Source organism: Fonticula alba, assembly GCF_000388065.1.
Source record: "Fonticula alba strain ATCC 38817 unplaced genomic scaffold supercont2.4, whole genome shotgun sequence".
NCBI classification, from domain to species: Eukaryota; order Rotosphaerida; family Fonticulaceae; genus Fonticula; species Fonticula alba.
Window position 1 is genome coordinate 2162308 of NW_009242974.1, and position 19113 is coordinate 2181420.

The 19113-nt window shown below is 64.8% G+C and overlaps 5 protein-coding genes across 5 annotated transcripts in view; 1 reads left to right on the top strand and 4 right to left on the bottom strand.

Annotated features, from left to right (window-relative positions):
- H696_03012 (succinyl-CoA synthetase alpha subunit) overlaps positions 1 to 683 on the bottom strand; it is a 3020-nt gene extending 2337 nt beyond the window's left edge. The window contains exons 1-2 of the mRNA XM_009496898.1: positions 603 to 683; positions 93 to 171 (exon numbers count right to left, since the gene is read on the bottom strand). Of these exons, the coding sequence (XP_009495173.1) occupies positions 93 to 171; positions 603 to 650 (127 nt within the window). The 5' untranslated portion in view covers positions 651 to 683. The remainder of the gene's footprint in view (positions 1 to 92; positions 172 to 602) is intronic.
- Positions 684 to 2326: 1643 nt separating this feature from the next.
- Positions 2327 to 6115, bottom strand: H696_03013 (hypothetical protein). The gene is made up of 3 exons (XM_009496899.1): positions 6031 to 6115; positions 4358 to 5834; positions 2327 to 4047 (listed from the first exon to the last, which is right to left on the bottom strand). Exons 2-3 carry the CDS (start codon positions 5778 to 5780, stop codon positions 2609 to 2611), a joined length of 2862 nt encoding a protein of 953 aa, XP_009495174.1. The 5' UTR covers positions 5781 to 5834; positions 6031 to 6115; the 3' UTR covers positions 2327 to 2608.
- A 1373-nt stretch (positions 6116 to 7488) lies between these two features.
- Positions 7489 to 10571, bottom strand: H696_03014 (hypothetical protein). The gene has a single exon (XM_009496900.1). It carries the CDS (start codon positions 10517 to 10519, stop codon positions 7553 to 7555), a length of 2967 nt encoding a protein of 988 aa, XP_009495175.1. The 5' UTR covers positions 10520 to 10571; the 3' UTR covers positions 7489 to 7552.
- Positions 10572 to 10930: 359 nt separating this feature from the next.
- On the top strand, positions 10931 to 11862 carry H696_03015 (hypothetical protein). Its single transcript, XM_009496901.1, has 3 exons — positions 10931 to 11124; positions 11253 to 11427; positions 11652 to 11862. The coding sequence occupies exons 1-3, from the start codon at positions 11011 to 11013 to the stop codon at positions 11705 to 11707; spliced, it is 345 nt and encodes a 114-aa protein (XP_009495176.1). The 5' UTR covers positions 10931 to 11010; the 3' UTR covers positions 11708 to 11862.
- Positions 11863 to 11864: 2 nt separating this feature from the next.
- On the bottom strand, positions 11865 to 15480 carry H696_03016 (hypothetical protein; the record flags this gene model as incomplete). The annotated part of the gene is made up of 5 exons (XM_009496902.1): positions 11865 to 12129; positions 12328 to 12493; positions 12617 to 12757; positions 13000 to 13434; positions 13600 to 15480. 5 exons carry the CDS (start codon positions 15478 to 15480, stop codon positions 11939 to 11941), a joined length of 2814 nt encoding a protein of 937 aa, XP_009495177.1. The 3' UTR covers positions 11865 to 11938.
- Positions 15481 to 19113: the final 3633 nt, after the last annotated feature.

A 19113-nucleotide genomic window follows, 5' to 3' on the forward strand; every position in this document is an offset into this window, starting at 1 on the left:
GGGGGGGAGGGGCGTGTAAGAGAGGGGCGGTGCCGAGACGGAGGACAGAGGGCATTGTGAAGGCTGGCATGGGCGGAGGGGGAGGGATGTACCAACGCGGGCGGTGCCGACGAGAGAGCGAGTAGCGAGCATCATGGTGGCGATTCGCACAAAGGGCAGTGCACGAGTGAGCTGCTCGAAGGCAGGGGCGGGGAGGCGGGGAGGCGGGGGGGAGAGTTGTGTGTCAGGGATCATGTGTGTGGAGCAGGAACGCGGAGAGGTAGGGACGGATGGGAGAGGGAAGGGGAGAAGGAGCGCCCAGCGCCATGGCCCGCGGGGTGTCATTGACGAATGCGGCAGCTTCGGGAATGTGTGTGGCTGGGTATCGGGCGGCCGGCGGGACTACTGAGAGGTTGCCCGCGTCCCTGTGTGATGGAGGGAAGGACGAAGGTGGATAGCGGGCCTGGGACCGGGCGGAGAGGCGATGCAGCCAGCGCGTCTGTATGGGGAGGGGGGAGGAGAGCATGGGGTGGGGGCGGGCGGGAAAGAGCGAGGGGGAGAGAGAGGGAGAGGGAGAGAGAGGCAAGGGGCAAAGGAGAAGGAGGGGGGGGATGGGGAAGTACATTGTCCAGAGGGGGATGATCCGGGCAATATGTCTCTAGCAAGACCATGGGGCGGAGGGGTCTGGGGCGGAGGCCTTTCGGTCCTCACTGTGGCCCCAATACAGGCCCCAGAACAGGAACAGGACGCTCATGACCAGGCACAAGGGGGACATGCTGGCGTTCCGGCGCTCGGGGGCCGGTCCTTGCGCAGAGAGAACTTCTGTCTTACAAGTCCCCTCCCCCCCCCCCCCCCCCCCCTTCCGCCTCTGATTCTGTGTTCCTCTCGGCTTCCAAGCGCATTGCTACGGAGGACTGTCGTCCGACGAGGCAGCGTATAACTTCTCGTCACCCCCAGACGCGATGGTTGTTTTCGGCCTCGAGCAGGACACCAGTTGGGGTCCAAGTGCCACCGCGCCGGCGCATGCCTCTGACGGCCGTCGCCCCGGGAACATTGATGTGTTTCCGCCACCTCTCTCCGTCTTTCTAGCTGTCTGCGTTCGGCTCTGTGGTTGTCTTCCATGTTCACCCTCGCGCGTTGGTGTGGGCAGGCTCCTGTCGAGCAGTCTTCCGTGCAAGGATGGGGGGAGCTGGCCCAGGCCCCCGAACTGGGGAGGTGGTGAACCCTCAGGACGCAGGGGCCCTGGAACTGCGGAAATGTTCTCCCCCCCCCCCCCACCTTGGTGGGTCTTTGCCACTAGCTAAGCGGCTGCCAGCGCGGCCCCCCCCCCCCCAGCCCCCCTGTGCGAGGTGCGTGTGCCCACGGGCCGAGAGAGAGAGGGTTTAGCATTGGGCCTCGTAGCCTCTGGAGGAGGAGGAGAAGGAGGAAGAGCATCGAGCAAGGAGCTGGCCCGGCGGTGCTGTGGGTTTACCAGGCGCCCGGTCCTTCCCCCTCCCCCTTGGTTCCTGGTCGAAGGCAGTCATCGACACAACGCCAGGCTCTGTCCAGTATTTTTTTTTTTGCTCCCCTGCTCTTCCTCCGGGCAAGGGCGGCGGTGGGATACATCGTAAATGGACGAAACGGCTGCATCACCAAGCCTGTTCACGCCCGTGGCACTTCTCAGGTGACATGAAACAACATTCGAAATGACGTTGGGACGATCACGACCCCCAACAAACAATCGAGCCACGGTGCAATGTACTCCAATGCTCGGGAGAAACGCATCATTCGTTGGATTGTAGGGAGTTCATGCATGATTCCGTGAGGCATTTATCGTATTTTAAACATCATTCCTCGGATGGGAAGTACGCGCGGAAAAGACGACAATCTTGAGGCCGCCGAATTCTGGCCGCCCGGAGAGACTCCGACACGGAGGAGGACATGCTCGTGCGCGAGGTTCCCCGATCAGCCCGTCACAGCCTGGCCCAGGATCAAAAGGGAGGCCCCCACATGTGAGCCCCCCCCTGCGAGCAAAGAGACCTTGCTGACTGCGTGTCGATGAGCATGCGGGAGCCTCGCTGAAGCACCACTGGTCTGGGCTGTGGGTGCCTGTTTTAAGTCTCCCTCCGGGGCCCCTTTGTTGTGCGAAGTGTTCTCTCTCTATTTCCTGCTTGCCTGCTGATTCGTCTCAGGCAGCAATCCCCTGATTTGGTACATCCACCCTTCGTGCCCAGAGTGTTCACCAGCCGGTGGCCGATTCATGGGACATGCCCCCGTCAAACAGTCGCCCCTCTGGCGAAAGACCGGAGCCGCGAGAACGCTGCTTGCAGGGCGCCCGCGAGAGCGTGATCTGCCACGCACATGCACCCAGTGCCAGTGGATATATTTGTATTCCATCAGTGCTGCCTTTCCGGTGGCACTCGGGACATGGGGTGCGGCTGCTGTTGGACGATCGGGCAGGGGGGAAGGGCCGGGCACGCCCCCTCGCCGCCCCCCGGGCCCCGCCACTCTCCGAGCCCGCGCACGCGCGCGCGCGCGCGCACGCGTCAAGACCCCATTTTTCCTGTGCCACTTGGGTCTGACACCGTTGACCACCCTAAGGTCGGAGTTGAGCAGGGGAGAGGAAGGGAGAAGACGGAGGAGGGAGAGATTACTCCCAGGTGGGGGGAGGTTGCTGCGGCAGGGATGGCGGGGTGGAGCCCACACCCACCGGACTGCCGCCTGAGGAGAGGCGCGCCGACCCGGCCAAGGATGACAAGGACAACGGGCGGGGCGAGGAGGGAGATTCTGAAAGGTAGCGCGTGATGGACGGCTGCCGGAAGCGGCTCCCAGTCCCGGGAGAGGAGGGGGAGGCCTTTGCCAGGGGTCCAGACGGCGAGACACCGGGGCCCGTGGGGCTGGCTCCGAGCGAGCGTTTTGTCCGATGTGGAGAGGGTGTTGAGGTCGGCGATAGGGCAGTCATTCGGCGTCGCGGTGAGGTGCCAGTTCCGGCGCCCGGTGACCCACCCAGCAGGAATGAGGAAATGGAGGCCTGCTGCATGGCAGAGCCCGGGCTCAATGGCGACCCAGGCGCAGACGATGGCGTTCCGGCGGTGGCAGGAGAGGCCACAGAAGCGGCAGCGGTGCCAGTGGTACCAGTGGTACCAGTGGTGCCGGTGGTGCCGGTGGTGCTGGTGCCACCAGTTGTGGTAGCAGCGGCGGTGGCAGCGGCGGTGGTGCCGGCGCCAGCACCCGCACCAGTACTGGTGGCCACGGTCGTCGAAGACGCAGGCCCCTGATCAGGATCAGCCTCCGTGGGAGGACCGCCCGGCGAGGAAGTCACCGGCTGGTAGGGGTGCAACTCATTGGCCATCCGGGCCGGTGTGGTTCGTACCCGCCGAGCAATGGCCTCCCGGCTGAGATTCAGGCCATGCCAGCCGCTAGCCATGGCATACCAGCTCACCTCCTTCGGGGTGGCTACCGGGAAGCGACGTTCGCGTTGGTACGGTCGCTGCCGATGATAGGGCACATGGATGATATCGCCCATGTCTTCATCGCCAGCGAAACGACTGGCCGCGCTGTGAGAGATGCCCTGCCTGCCGGACCGTTGGCGTCCAGCCTCGGGAAAGACGGACAAAGCGTAAAGTAGATAGATGGGTAGTCCCTCGGGCGGGGTCTTGGGGAAAGGTGGCGAGCGCCGGGGACGCGTGAAGCCAAAGACCATCGGATTGCGCGTCCGGGCTGTGTGCTTCGGGGAACCTGACCCGAGTGCCGGATCCGATGCCTGCAATGGGCCAAGACCCGGACCTGGGGCGGGGGACAAGGCACGAGTGGAGCCCGGTTGCAGGGCCAACCGCTGGGCTTGCTTGGAGGCGGACGTCTTGGAAGACAGCGAAGATGCCGGAGGCCCCGCCGGTCGGAGGGCTGGTCTCGCCAGTGGGATCCTGGTGGCCGAGGCCCCTTTCGATGCCGGGGGGACATTCGTCGGGGTCAGAGCCTGTGATGAGGGTCCCCGGTGGATGCGCGGGCGCTTTGCCGGCTGGAGGCCCGTGCCTGACAATGAGGATCGACCATTGAGTGCCGGCTCGGCTGCCTGCTGCTTGGCGGAGCCTTGGGACGTTGGGGTAGAGATGGCGGTACCATCGGCAGGGAGGGAGCAAAGTCGGGGTCAGACAAGGGGAAGGTATGCACACAGCCGGCGGTGCTGTGGGGAGGCCAGGGAGGATGAAAGTCGCCCACCGGGTGGTGCTGAACACCATCAGGGGCCAAAGGGTGCAGCCGCCGGGAAGAGCCCCGGCAATCGGCCCCGGTCAGATCCTGACAGGAGGCCGCCCGAAGCAGGGGCGCCCAGCGTGGCAGAAACCCCAGCTAGCATGCGGTCGCGTGGCTACATGATGGCTTTAGCGCAAGGCTGGCGCACCTCCTCGGTGAGATTCGACCGCCAGCGGGGGGGCAGCCCGGGTCGTTGTTTGCTCAAGACCCACAAGCAGGTGTTCCAAGCGGTGCCGGCCGCGAGTCGAGGCCGAGGCGCGGCTGAAGGTCGACAGCAGTCCCGGTGGGCGAGCCCCTGGCGGTAGTGATGACAGATGATCTGTCACCTTGTTGGTTGACGAAGCGAGCGGCGGATTGTTGATGGGCGACACGAGGATCGCCGGCAGTCGCAGGGGCAACGGTCTTGCCGGATTGGAGGGGGTCCAGGTGCTGGTGGCGGAGGGTGGCGCGGTGGCTGCGGCCGTGGGTGTCGTCGCGGACGTTGCTGCGCGAAAAGATCTGAGGTATGGAGAAAAAAGGAAGCTGGAATCCAGCTCCTCGGGAGGAACAAGCAGGGGAGCGGTCGACGCCAAGGAGGATGCCGAGGATGTGGGCGACGGTGTCGCAGGTGTGACCTGCGGGCAGCCCACTTCAGCCGGGAGCATATAGCAGGGGAAGGCCGCCGACAGGGCATCATTGTTGGCCGATCCGCCGGACCCCTCGGAAGCCGGCTCCTCCGCAGTCAGAGCGGCCAGCGAAGCCGAGGAGGCCGATCGCCGGCCGGGGAGAAACCATTCATTGGCCAGGCGCTGGGCTTGGAGCTGCCTCTCCCGTTCTTTGACAACAAACATCTGATGCAGAGCTTGCTCGACTTCGAGGGCGGCTCGGCGCTTTTCCAGTCGCTCCGGCTTCCGATGGATCAGGAGATAGGCATCATCGTCGGTGGCCGCGTCGCCGGAGGCGTCGGCCGCAGCCTCCGCCACCACAGCCTCCGAGGGCCAATACACACGAACCGGCGGGATCGGCACCGCCGGAGGGCTGGCCAGGGCCGAGTGACTCGCCGTCGCTGAGGGAGCCGGATGCGCCCCATTCGGCGGACGCTCAAGCAGCATGGTGACATGTCCCCCGAGATCGGCCACTTGGCGGAGGGTTTCCAGCTGACCGAAGGCCGTGATGTCATCGATGTCCTCGGGGACCGGGATGTCGGGGCCGGCGTCGGAGCTGGCCCATGCGTTGCAGAGCGTCCGCACGGCCGCATGGTCCAGGGGCCGAAGATCCGGCTGACTATCGAGGTCAGCATGCTCGGCTGACATCGAGAGAACGCGCATGCGCCGCAGGCTGCGGCTTGCTTGCTCACGCTCCGCGGGCGTCGACGAATGCCCGAAGGAAAGCCCGGACACCAGGGGATGCGCCCAGCAGGCATCTTCCGGCCGGTCCAGGACACAGGCCAGCTCGCGGGAGAAGCGTGCCAGCCGACAAGCCGGCGCCGAGGCGGCGGCTACTTGGCCCGGTCGCCCCGCCGTCGAGGAGGGCCGCCGGCGGAGACGTCGCGCAATGGGCGACCGATCGGTCGCCGGATCGGTGGACCCCATGGCCGGTGGGCCGCGACGGCCCCGGGGCGGGGCGGAGTGCTCCGAGCTACGAAGCTACATCGCCGATGTGATTGAGGCGGGGTGGAGCGGGAGAGGGAGTACAGCCGACCCGGGGTGGAGCGGATGGAGATTGGGAGGCCAAGGAGGAATGAGTCTCTGAAGGAGAGCATTGGGGGGGGGGGAGAGAGATGCGAAAAGCGGCAAATCCAGTCAACGGGGCGTGGAAGGCCGAGATGTCCGTGCGGCGTACCGACAAAGCAAGGAGATGTCGCTGCGCGTGGCCGGCGGTGTGCGGCCCCGGGAAGCGAACTAGACTGGGAGAAAATGGAGAGAAGGGAGGGGAGGGGGGGGGGGGGAGAGGGAGGAGGAAGAACAAGTGGGGAGGAGGGGGGGAGGGGGAGGGGAGAGTAATCAATCGATGGCGATCGACATCTCCTTGATGGTGTGGGCAAACACTGGAAGAGGCAGGAGGGGGCAAGGGAGGGAGGAGGCGGAGAAAGAGGAAGGAAAAGGGCGGTGTTGAGGCTACTCTGTGGCAAGACAAAGCACTGGGCCCTGGGTTGTCAACATGGGTCATGAAATAGACGAGTTTCGGGGAACTGTCCGGATGGCAGGGGGCCAGCGACCGGCAGCAGCTGGAGGAGCGAAGTCGAAAGGGATGAGCAGGAGGTATGCGAGGGGCGGAGGGAAGACCGCGGAGGAAAGGAAGAGGGGAAAAGTGGTGGAGGCGGAAAGAACGAGCGAGGCATCCTCGTTGGAGGGGTGATGCAACGCCAAGTGGGCTGATGCTGGAGGCGAGTGGGATGGTCCCCGTGGATGGCCCCTCCGACGGCCGCGGAAGACAGATCCCCGCACTGGCGGCTGTTGCTGACCGTTGCGGTTGCCGGGAACACCACCATTCCATGGATATACATTGGGCCATGGTTGGCCGCCCCGTGCCCCAGGCATCGGGGGGGGGGGGGGGGGGGGGCCGGGGGCACTCATTCAAACAGACGTGCGAAGAAAGAGCCAGGTAGAGGGGAAAAAAACAAACCGATGCAGGACGACGTCCGAATGTACGCCGTTCTCCCGGGACATCCTTGTCGGGCTCCGGGAGAAAACCATCCCCACTCGTCTGCTCGGGAACGACAGATGCAAACGCGAATGAAACAAAGAGCGCCGCGAGCAGAGCGACAGAGAGAGAGAGAGAGAGAAAGAAGAAGCACGGATCAACATGAGGTCGAGGTCCAGGCGAAGGAGGGAGGGGCGCATGTGCGTCCACCGCCAGAAGCACCGGTGCTGAGACCGAAAATAGCACACACACACACACACACACACACGCAAACTTGCAAGCCCGCACACAATCACCGGCTCCTCCTCCCGTCGAGGGCGTCCCTGGGCGCGCGAAGGACATCCAACAGGGCCAATCGCCGCGAGGATCATTGGAAATGGACGGCTTTCACAGCGGACCTGCAGTGAACCACACTCCTGGTGCCGGGCCCCCGCGCCTTCATGCCTGTGAACGCTTGTCGCCGATGGTGAACTCTTGGAATCTCCCCCCCACCTGCCACCGCCCCCGCCGCCACCGCCACCGCTATCCACGTACAGAGAACAAGAAAACGAGGGCAGGAAGAGCAGCCAGGCCTGGCTCCGAGGGCCAGGGCGAAAGACAACACACGGAACACCACGGTGCAAGGCACCGACGGGGAGGGGGGGGGGGGGACGCAGGTTGGCGAGCACAGCGAACTATCAGGCTCTGGCCCAATAGCTTATTCTATTTCTGGACATGTGGATCATTCGCCCTGTTGAAACTTCTTGCGCGCTGGCACCTCGGGGATGGTGACGTCCACGTGTTTCTGGAGCCCATGGGTTGGCTGCTGCCCCGGCTTGGCCGCCAGGCCGTCCTGCTCGCTGACGACCGAAAGGGCCGATTGCCCGCCCACGGTGGAGCCAAGTGAAGTGCCCTCGGTCGGCGGCGGAGGGGCCGCCACCGCCACGCTGCTGGCGGCAGATTGTGCAACCTCCGGGGCGGCGGCATTCTTTCTCCGAGCGGCCTCCTCAAACATGCGCTTGGTGCTGGTGATCTTGTCATTGATGAAGAAGCACATGAAGACGAAGAGATAGAGCATGTTGTCGAGCCGGGAATCTGGCGCCTCTGGCCCGAGGTCCGGCGGGAGGGCACCCCCCGGAGGGGGTCCAAACCATTCCCGCGCGCCGTTTGCCTCGGCCGGGCCAACTAGCTCCGTGGCCAGAGAGGGGAGCATGCGGAAGCCGGCCAGCAGCCGGCAGGCGTAGTACACTGCCTCGACGGAGCTCACACAGTCCGGATCCGCTCGGGTGTTGCTGCGCCAGAAGAGCGATCGCTGGGGGTTGATCGGGGTTCGCCGAGTGCGGAAGCCCTCCGGCGGAGCAGTCATCCCGGCGCGCCATTCGTCGGCCGTCAGTGCAGCATCTGGGCTGCTCAGCCGAGGGATGTGCACATGGGGAAGCCCATGCAGGGAAGCCTCGTCACGCAGAATGGCCGCTGCCTGGCTCCAGGTCCCATCGATGAGGATGAGATTACGAATGTGGCGTGGGGCATTGCCCGCCTTGGGGGCATGCACCGGGCTCGGAGGGTCGCCGAGGGCCGACTCGGCCGAGCACAAGGCAGATCCCCCGGGAATCGCCTTGCCAGAGGCACAGTCATGCTGCTCAGTGCCCAGCACATGCGGGTGCTGCACATGAACCTGACATTGCCCGGCAGTGGCCCAGTCAGCGGGGGCGGCAAACTCTCGCAGATCCACCGAGCTGGCATTCGGGAAGAGGATGGCCGTGTCGGTGGCCGAACAGCCCCACACATGACGGAACCAGAAGGACAAGGACCGCTCCACATCGGCAGGCTCCCCGGCCAGCAGGGCCGCCGGGTCATGCACTGGGAACAGGGCATCCGGCCAGCTGGCATCCGGGCAGCCAGGACCGGCGGCACATCCGGCCTCGAATGCTTGACCCTTGCACTCGGTGAATACCCTCGCCGCCGCGCGTGCCTTCCCCACATCCGCCTCACTGACCGGGTAGGTGACCACATCTACCTGGCTGGGGGCAATCATTTTCAGGTGCATGGCCGTGCTGCGTCCGGGGGTTTCGGAGCGATGGCGGATGACAAGCACACGGACCGGCAACCGCGTGCGGGGGAACCAGTCCACCGTCGGCGCGGCCCCCGGTGACAGGGCCAACGGCACCGGTGCCAGACAGTGCACACAGTAGAACCGGCCTCCTTTGCTGGCACACACGCCGCACGAGCGTGCCCGTTCGCCGGCAATCAACTGGTGCAGCCGGTCAAATGGAGACAGAGCCAGGGCTCGGAGGAACAGCTGTGCCGGGGCCAATTGGGAGGCAGTCCCATCTCCAGGGGGGGGTGATGCCCTCGGTGGCGGCGGGACTCCTGCCGGCGGCACCAGCGCCGACATCGGCTCCAGGCTGGCCGGCGGCGGCGGCGGCGGCGGCGTCGAACCGGTGCCCAAATCGCCGATCGCCTCGCCGGTGGACACCAGGTCAAAGCAGCCGGTCCGGGCGAAGCGCGCCCCGGGAGGCGGTGGACCGGCTGGCTGGCTCCGGGGCCCGGCATCGGCCGGCCGCATGCGCTCCTGTGCCTGGGAAATGCGCTCCGCTCGAGCGGCATCCAGCGAGTCGGGCGTTGTGGCGATCGTCCCACCGGACCAGGCCGACACCCAAGTGGCTGGAGAGGCATGCAGACAGACGGCCTGCTGGTCCTCGGCCGAAGAGAGGACAGCCGGCTGGCGAGCCGCCCAGCCCGGGGTAATCCCATCATTTCGGGGAAGCAATTGTGCCAGGCCACGCAAAGTGACCCATGCCTCGGGCTGACGGCCAGGAGAGGCCTCGGTCAGCCCGAAGTCCCCAGCCGGCAGGAAGCCTGCCATGATGCTGACCCAACCGGCCGGGCAAAGTCGGCACATGGCAGCCGGGTCCCCGGCAGCAGGGGCATTCGATGCAGCGGACCCACTGGTCGACACGCCTCCCGCCAGACGGAGCTCATGCTGACATGGACCAGAGCCAGGCTCGGCCGCGGTGCCCAGGCTCAGCCGACTGTCCGCTGGCAGGAGGTGTACTGGCGGCAGGGCCACCACCAGTGACCCGGTCGGGACGGTGTGGAAGGCATCAGCCATGCCTGGAGGAGCCCCATCACAGGCAGCAATCGAGGCATTGAAGGCCGGGATGGCGGCCGAATCGTCGGCTCCGATGGCCGAGAAAATGGCCTGGCCCAGGGTGAGTGGATGCCGGGTGGCTGCCTCGACATCCAAAGCCGGCACCTCCCCAGGCGCAGGGGGAGGCACACGCGCAGGGCGTGCTGGAGACCAATGTGGCAACAGGCTCGGTGGGTACCAGGACATGCTGATGCGGAAGGGGATGGCCAGAGCTCGGCGCAGGAGCCCAATTGGGAAGTCATCGGTTGATGGTGGGGTCGGCACGAGCATCGGCCCGGGACGGATATTCGGCCGAGCCTGGCAGGCGATGCCCAAGTGCGCGGCGAGCTCCGGGCAAGAGGCTCGGAGTTGGTCTCGATCCAGGGTGAAGATGAGGATCAATGGGTCGGTGTTGGTGCCTCCGTTTACACTGGGATCGGCCCCCTGGGCTTGCACGCGCTCCTTTACCTGTGCGCTGCTCTGCAAGAGCAGTGTCGACACTGGGAGAATGGTCGATCGAAGGAGCGACGCCAGGTTGGCCTCTGGTTCTGGAGGAACCAATGGCGGTGGGCAGGCCATCTTTACTGAAGAAGTGTGTGCGTGGACAGGGAAAGAGGGAGAGAGAGAGAGAGAGGAGGGGGAGAGAGAGAGAAAGAAAGAAAGAAAGAAAGTGAGGGAGGAGGGGCAGAGGAGCGCAGGGCGCAGATGGTGGGCCACGAAGGAGCCGAACTGCCGGGGAGTCAATGGCTGAAGAGTCCTCCTGGTTCGCCGGCCGTGCTTGGGATCTTGTCGCGCGGGGCATGTGGTCTCATCGCGTCAAGATTGTTGCCAACGGACCGCTCGGCCCCGGCCCCGGCCCCGAATCCGGTGAGATGAACGAACAAGAAGGGCCACCGCCGCTGAGACCGCCCCACAGCTCCAGTGCGACATACGACAACCTTTCAATTAGCGCGCACGCGTGCGTAGAACACACACGCACACACGCACACACACACACGCACACACGCACACGCCTTTCGCTTTTGCCCTGTGCTCGCCAAGGACGCGGAGGACACGACACAACGCAGGGCATGACACTGCCCCATCCTTCAGCCCTCACCGCCATCGGGATATGCCAAGATGAGCTTGCGAGGACACAGGTGGAACTGGAGCAGCTCCGGGCCCGGATCCGAGTGGCCAATCTGGTGCGTAGTCGAAGCCCTTCTCGCCGAAATGCATGTGCCATTGGCGACGCGGCTGGGGCAGACATGGAAGGCAAGTGGGAGGAGCGGCGGGGCTCGAGGGTTCATTTGATCCTAACGCTTTCCGTCAGATCCACCAAGTGGCCGCAACATTGGCGGTCAAGGACGATTGCACGGCCTGCACCATCGGGGACCTGAGGCCCTGCTGCTGCTTCGAGAATATCCACCCGGCGGTGCCTTTCTTGCAGGAACTGATTCGCCTTCAGCAGGTCCTGGAGGCTGTTCCCCTGACAGAGCAAGATATCGGTCCGTGTTTCGAATCTCTATCTTGCCATTTCTTTCCCTCCGCCGCCGAGGGGCTCACATTCACCAACTCCCTCGCGTCCCTGCTTGCTTCTCCCATACACCCATCTGCTTCCCTGACATTCATCCACAAAAACACACACACACGCACGCACGCACGCACGCACGCACGCACGCACGCACGCACGCACGCACGCACGCACGCACGCATACCCAATCGCGCACAGAATCGATCCGGAAACACATTGTCGCACAGACACCCCTCGAGCGTGAGACCGAATAGATCAAGGGAATGCGCACTGGCTGTTTCTCCCCCGCCCGCCGCTGTCCGGTGGACGTTTCTCAGGCACTCCCACTATCTTCTTTCTGCTTCTGTGGTGCAGCGAAATACATCAGTGCGCGTCCGGTGCGACGCTGAGAGGCATGCACGATGCCAGAAACAGATCAAGGGCAGGTGTATTTGGGAACCGGGAGAAGAGGGGAGGAGGCAGCACAAGGACGGGGGCTCTCACACTCAGGCTGTCGGATCGCCGAACTGGGCCCGAGCCTTCTCCTGCAGCTTGGTGAAGGCCTTGGAGGAAACATGGCAAACCTTGGGCCTACCGTGGATATGTTTGAAGAGAGTTTTCGGGAGCATGCGCGTTGGTGGCAGACGATTGAGAGTGGTGAGGACCACCTCAAAGGACGGGGCTTTGCAGAGGTCGGCTGCGGTTTGTTTGTTGTTTGTTTTTTTTTGAGGGGAGGGCGGAGAGAGGGCGACCATTCCGGATACACGCGCGCGTGTGGTTGGTGAACGAGGGGGGAAAGTCAGTCAAAAGAACAAAGCGTCAGCCATATAGGGTAATGAGCAACGCGGGGGGAGGGAGGGAGGGGGGGGGGAGAGATGGCTTCAGGATGACGTACACTCAAGCTCCACCAGGACGGCCATGGCCGCGGTAAGCAGTGCCCGCGAGCCATCCACATAGAGAATGTCCCAAATCCGGAGAACACTTTGCCAAGGGAGACAGTTGAGGAAGACCGTCATCAGCCAGCGAGTGCTGAACATGAGCATGTCAACCTCGAAACGGTCCTGGGTGACGAAACCGGGGAAAGAAGAGACACGCAAATAAAGGATCAGTAGGTGGCCCCATGAGGGCATGATGATGATGGCGGTAGCCATAACCGGCCCGCTCGCCTGCGGGTATGGACGTACCAATACAGCGGACACCTTGGGCAGGCGCTCGGCAACGAGGAGCTTCAGCATGAATGCATGCTCGTGGACACCCCAAAGCTTGGAATCGAAGAAGCCAGGGAGGTAACTGCGGATTGTGGCCGCCAGCAGCCAGAAGGAGTCCTGTCGCGGGTTTTCAAGGGAGATTGAGAAGACAATGGAAGATGGAGGGAGAGGCAGGGAGAGGGAGGGAGAGGGAGGGAGAGGCAGGGAGAGGCAGGAAAAGGAGGAAAGGAGGAGAGGAGGAGAGGAGGAGAGGAGGAGAGAGAGCCAAGGAAGAAGGGGCGAAGCACGGTGGTGAGTGACTGGAATATCGCAAACAAGCGTGCACAGGGCAGAAGGGGGGACTGCTGCGAAATACGCACCTCGGGGCCCATCATCATCATCATCATACCAGCCACCAGGCCCATGCCCTGGCAATAACCGACGGTCGGATCGAAGTAGGCATAAGCGCGGAGAATCATGCGCAGATCGCGCTGGCCATCGCTGTCAAAGTGCCGGAACATGATGTGATTCGGGTAGGTCCGATCGAGATCACGCTCGATGACATCCAACGCGGCGGCCAGGTTGGCCGATTGCGGGGCCGCCGCCTGACCGGGGGCCGCCGCCACATCCGACTGGGACTTCGCACGGCTGAGAGACGCCGCCGCTGGGGACATGGGCGACCGGAAATCCTCCGGGATGAAGGACGTGAAAGCACGATTGTTGTAGGACGCCTTCAGCTCCGGGACCTTGGCCAGTGCGGCCCAGGCCAGCGCACGCACACCATGCGGTATTCCCTTGTAGCAGCGCTCGCGCACCTGTGTGTGCGTGTGAAGGGAAATATGCCAAAACATCATCATGCCAATGACGCAAAGGCAGCCCAACAAACAGTCAGCACAAGCAGGCGAAGGGCTGTCAACCCTGAGGCAAGATGGATGTGGGGGTGCATATATATATATATACACACACAAGCATATACATACCTTGTCCAGCTTGTCCGGGTAGAACTTATCCCACTGGCGGATCATGGTCAGCCACTTGGTTTCACGCTCGCGGTTCTTGAGGATGGCCTTGTGCGAAGTCTCCTCCTCATCCTCCACCGCATCAAGGATGTCCTCCCCGTCGACTTGGAAGCCAAAGCGGTTGGTGTTTTCGTAGTGCAAATCCGAGCGAGAGATGCCGTTCGGGTTCCGGGCACGTGCATCGCCACCAAGGGCTCCGGAGGCCGAGCTGACCGCCGCCGGTGGAGGGGTGGTCGGGCGGGAGTCGGCATTGGAGCTGCCGGAGCCAGCCGGCTGTTCGGCCGAGTCCTCCGCCAGCACCTCAGTCGGGTCGTCGGGCGGCGAATCCCCTGACGCCGGCGCCAGCACCGGGTCCGATTCCGGCAGCGGCTCCGCGGCCAAAGACCCGGTGTCAACATTGACCGGGGCAGCTCCCAGCTGGGGAGGCACCTCCAACAGTGGGCTCAGCTGCTCGGGTTCCGGGGTGGAGGCCCCCTCATCGGGGGAGCCGGGCTCCTCGGCCAGAGAGAGAGTGGCATCAGGGTCCATGCCATTGGCATCAGACCCATCCGGCGCCGAGGGTAGAGTGATGGCGGACGGGGTGACCGGCAGGGGCCGAGGCTTGGCCGAGGCCGGCGGGGGGACCGGCGAGATAGTCGATGGCTCGGTCCCGGAGCAGAGGGACGATGAGGACTCCGACGAGGAGGACGGCGTCGGGGGGCGGGAGTTGTCCGAGGAAGAAGCCTCAGCGCTGACGGATACCACCGCTTCATCACCCGGGGAGAGGGGACTGCCAGGGGGGGAAGTGGCCGATCGACGGCCATCAACAATAACCACGAAGATATTGTTTGTATGGCTGCTGGTGTTGCTGTCGTTGTTGCTGTCGTTGTTGCTGCCGTTGTTGCTGCCGTTGTTGCTGTCGTTGTTGCTGGCGTTGTTGCTGTCGTTGTTGCTGTCGTTGTTGCTTTGAGGAGGGGAGACATCGGCCGGAGCAGGCTCCGCCACTGCCGCTGAGATGACAGCTTCCGGCTCCTCCGAGTCCGACTCGGTGGAAGGAAGTTCCAGAGGGGAGTGCTCAGACTCGGCCAGGAGCTCGGGCATGGACCCGGCCTCGGACGCAGCTGCCTCGGGCTCGGGCATGAGCTCTGGCATGGACTCGGACTCGATCTCCGAGTCACCTGCGGCGGCAAGCGGCTCGGGCTCGGGCTCGGGCTCGGGCTCGGGCTCGAGCTCGGGCTGGGTAGAATCCTCAACCTCGGCAACAACAGCCGAGTCAGTCACGATGTGGATCTTTTCCTGAGAAATCTCGGCCACGATGACATCCCCAGCCTCAGGCACATCACCGGCCTCACCCTTGGTTACAGCTTCAGTCTCCGAGGGGGCCTTGGTAGCAGCCTCGACCTCGGCCGACTCAACGTGCATCGGAGTCGAATCCTCCGCAGGGGCCTCGGCGTCGGTACTCTCGGCGGCAGGCAGGACGGGATCCTCCTCGCCCACCAGGAGAGCAGGGGGGGACCCATCGAAGTCGGAGCCCACCGACTCGGTCTCGGCAGCGGCCAAAACCGAGAAGGAGGCCAGGTCGCCGGCGTCATCAGCCTCGACCGCTGCCGAGGGCTGAGACTCCTCGGCGACCGAGGGGGAGAAGTCCACCGGCGAGGGGGGCGAGCTGGAGACCATCAGCGGAGGCATGGAGTCCGGCGAACCAATCGACGAAAGGCTAGTGCCGCTGCCGCTGGCGGGGTCGGCCGGGCTCGGGGACATGTCGGTGGGCTTGGTGGGCGAGTTCTTGGCCGGGAGTGACTGAGCGGGGTGCTCCTCGGAAGCGGGACCTTCGCAGACGCCTGCCACATCGGTGGAGGACATGGTGGGTGGCAGGGCAACGGGAAAGGGGAGGCCAAGAAGACCGAGGAGGGGAGAAGGGGCACGAAGGGCGAGACAGGCTGGTGAGACAGGAGAGGGAGGGGGGGGGGGAGGAAGAAAGGGTGAGGAGACGCCAAAAGAGGAAGGGATCACATTGTGCATTTGTGGGGCGGTCAAAGGAAAAGGGCGATGGCGAGCATGCAAGGAGCAGGGGCAGAGACAGGGGAAGGGGGAAGAGGAGCAGGATGACGGACAGGCAGGGACGCGGCCCAGGAAGAGGGAGAGGGGAACGCCGAGCGGGCAGGCAAAGGGACGGAAATGATCCAGGGAGAGAGAGAGGGGGGGGATAGAGGGGGGGGGGGGGGGAGAGGGGTATTGTCGTCGGGGCGCAGGATGTGGGAGCTACTACTGGCTCTTCACTTGGTGGCCTCTCGCGGATTGAGCCTGGGGCGACGGGGGAGGTGCATGGGCTGTTCGGAAGACGCGATCGGGACAACTCAACAGGGGTAATGCTGCAAAAACCCGCAGGGGGGGGGGGCAATTGGAGAGAGAGAGAGAGAGAGAGAGAGAGAGAGAGAGAGAGAGAGAGATCAAGAGGGCCTTGCCCAGAGCGGCCGCAGGCTGGCCCGAACAAAAAACACCAACAGCCGAACCTCCCGACGCTGGCTCGTGCCCAGGGAGCTTGTGCGCCTCCGCCTCCGCCTCCGCGGGGAGCATGCGCTGGCGACTCTCCGCGCGCCTGGCGCAGTCAGCTGTTTGGGCACAGATGCACGCCGGGTCGGATCGCAGGGGGGGGGGGGGGGGGGGCCTGGCGCCGCGCGCGGGGACAAAAAACAACGGACATGAACACCCACATTCCCACCGGAGAAAGGGGCCTGAAGAATGCTCTTGGCCCCGGGCCCGGTAACAGGGAAAAACGCTCGGCAGCTTACGCCCGGGTGTGAGAGTGCGCCCCCCCCCCCCCTCGCCCCCCAGGGGTCGCGAAGGTGCCCACGACGCCAGACGGGCCAGAGCGGGGCGGTGAAAAGACCCAACCCCAAAGGGGGCGGACGTGGGATGTGGGCGGGGGGCGCCGGGTAGGCTCGCCGGGCGTGCGGAACCCAAGACCCAATCCCCGCCGAGGCTGGCCGAGGCCAAAAGTCGCGAGGTTTTCAACCGCGGCTGGGAAGACATCCAAATGAACATTGGCACCCTCCTAGGCGGGCGCCGAAAGGCCCTCAGACCGGCGAGAATTAAGGGTGACCGCGGGAGGCCGCGGGGGCGCGGGGGGCAACGCTCTCTCGTTCCCTGTGGGCTGGCTCCAGCGCACCGGCATCCCGGGGTAGCACGCCCCCTCCCGCGGGTAAGGCTTCGTGCCAAGAAGGCGACTGGGAACACGGCGGTGCCAGGGGGGGGGGGGAGGCTGCGCCCTGGTAGCTTGCCCCAGGACGCTTGAACCCCGCCGAATGGCAGAGAGCGCGCCCCGGGCCCATGTCCAACTCCCCCACACTGACGGTGGGGCGCGCTGGGGGGGGGAGGGGCAGGGACCACCCGGGGGGGGGGGACACCCTGCCTTGTCGCGCAAATGTGATGCGATCACCCGCCAGCCAGTCTTGATTGGGAGCCAGGTCGCGGCCTGGACGCCACACTCGTGGGGCACGCCCTCCATCACTGCGCTGGTAGGGGCACGCGTCCTCCTGTGCGCGGCCGTGGTCGCGGTGAGCGGCGAGAAAACACGACGTGGCCAAACAACAGGACCGCGCGGGCCCCCCTGCCGCCCGGCACAGTTGAGCCAGACCTGAAAAAGGAAATGAGCCTGCCAGCTGCACCATCCGACCCTTTACAGGCGGGAATGGACTGGCGCGGGGGTCTTTCCACAACATGGGGAGGAGGGGGGCCGGCCGCCTCTTCCACCGGGTTCGTGATAACCGCAGAGGTATGCCTCCCCCAGAGAAGTATCAGCTTTCCGCGGGGCGGGGCGAGGGAGATGTGCTGGCCACCCTCCATGTCGCCCGATTGTCTTCTCTCTCTCTCCCCATGGGCCTTGTCTCTTTTTCTTGGCTGCGGGCTGGGCTGCCAGGCGTCTGCGCACGGACCCAGCGACGCGACTGAAGAGATTCCATTTTGGGGGGCCAGACTCTCTCACGGGCCGGTGTTTCCGACGCCGTGCGCCCGCCCCCTTGCCCGTTGCGCCCTCCTCCTGCCCGGCGGCCGGTCACCCCGCCCCCCCCCCCGCCCCCCCACACCCCCTCGCGGAAGAAGGGAGATAATACCCGTGATGCACTCATCGAAAGGGAGATACCCCAGGCGCATGGGAGGAGCACAGCCGGGCCTTGGAGAGCGCAATCTTCGCGCCCTTATGGTGTGCGAGTGCCCACTCTCCGAGCCGATGCTGGCAAGCGACTGCCCAACGACCCGCCTCGAGTGTGGACCGGGGTGCACGCCGGGCAGGAGGAGCCCAAGAATTGCCCGCCCATGTTCAGAGGCCGCGGGACCCCCCTCGGCCAAGGCCCAGGGCCGCACCGCCGCGGGGGGGGCGGGGGGGGGCGGCCTGGCGGAGCACACTTGTTCACGGACGTGCCGCCACAATGGCCGGTCCGGGCGCTCCGGAGTTCGGCCGAAAAACTCCCCCACCGGGAGCAAAGAATGCATCCCTCGAGATGATGCACGGGCGAGCGTCAGAGTGCGTCTGCTGGCGGCCCTTCGCTATGGCCCCTGACTGGGAGATGAGGGGGCGAGGCCAGGCGGACGGGGGACACAGAAGCAGGTGGGCCAAGAACCGGATCATTTTTCTACATGCGCGTGGCATAATGACCTGGGGCCTAAGTGGGAGCCTGCATCGTTTCGGCCCAGGAGGAATACCGCCCGCGGCTCGGGGGGGGGGGGTGGTCGTCGGGCCCGCCGGACGCACGCGCGCGGGCAAGAATCCCGCCCGGCCCTGGTCGAGGCAGGTCATGTGCGCTGGGTCATGTGCTCCGGCTGGCTTCTGGTGCCCGATCGTTCGCCGGTGGATCGGCCTGCCAAGGCGTCTCCAGCACGAGGAGGATGAGATCTCATTCCCTCGGGACTTTTGAAGGTCTTGACAGTCGTCGGCCTCCAGGGCACTGAACGAGGCCGGGCCTCCGGGGGATGCCGGGGGGATAGTGACTGCAATATTGGTGGTGCCTTTGTATTTATGTGAGTGCGTGCAACTGCGAGCAGGCGCGGGTACCTGAAAGCACATTTGGACGCGTGCGCGCCCATCCGAAAAGCCACGCCCCCCTGGTTTATCCGGACACAGCTCACCACCGATGAGCAAGCCAATTGGCAGAACACCCTAAACTCTAGCGCATCCCGCCCGGACGAGATTCTGAATTCCGGGGAAGCTCCCGTGCCCTTTCTTTTCCACAGTCTCAGTTTCCTCCCCCAGCATATATGTGTTTGAGGGCGGGGGCGGGGGCGGGGGGGGTGGCTTTAGCCTTTTCAGGCAATGTCCTCACGGGCATTCTCTCCCCTCTTGACTTGGCCCCGCTGCCGCCCGGCGGCCGATGGAATGGCTGCCGGCAGGGCGCACCCCGCCATACGCCGTTGTTTCCGGCTGGCCGGATCCTGTCCAACTTTCGGCCCCGGAAAAAACTCGCAGACACCCCTTGCCCGCGCCTCTTGCCACGGGCCCCC

Coding starts and splice junctions, on each gene's coding strand:
- H696_03013 (XM_009496899.1), bottom strand. CDS start 5,780: ATGGGGTCCACCGATCCGGCGACCGATCGGTCGCCCATTGCGCGACGT. Junction 4,048..4,357: donor GGTCGAATCTCACCGAGGAG/GTGCGCCAGCCT, acceptor CAACGTCCCAAG/GCTCCGCCAAGCAGCAGGCA.
- H696_03014 (XM_009496900.1), bottom strand. CDS start 10,519: ATGGCCTGCCCACCGCCATTGGTTCCTCCAGAACCAGAGGCCAACCTG.
- H696_03015 (XM_009496901.1), top strand. CDS start 11,011: ATGACACTGCCCCATCCTTCAGCCCTCACCGCCATCGGGATATGCCAA. Junction 11,125..11,252: donor GGATCCGAGTGGCCAATCTG/GTGCGTAGTCGA, acceptor GCTTTCCGTCAG/ATCCACCAAGTGGCCGCAAC. Junction 11,428..11,651: donor CCTGACAGAGCAAGATATCG/GTCCGTGTTTCG, acceptor AATCGCGCACAG/AATCGATCCGGAAACACATT.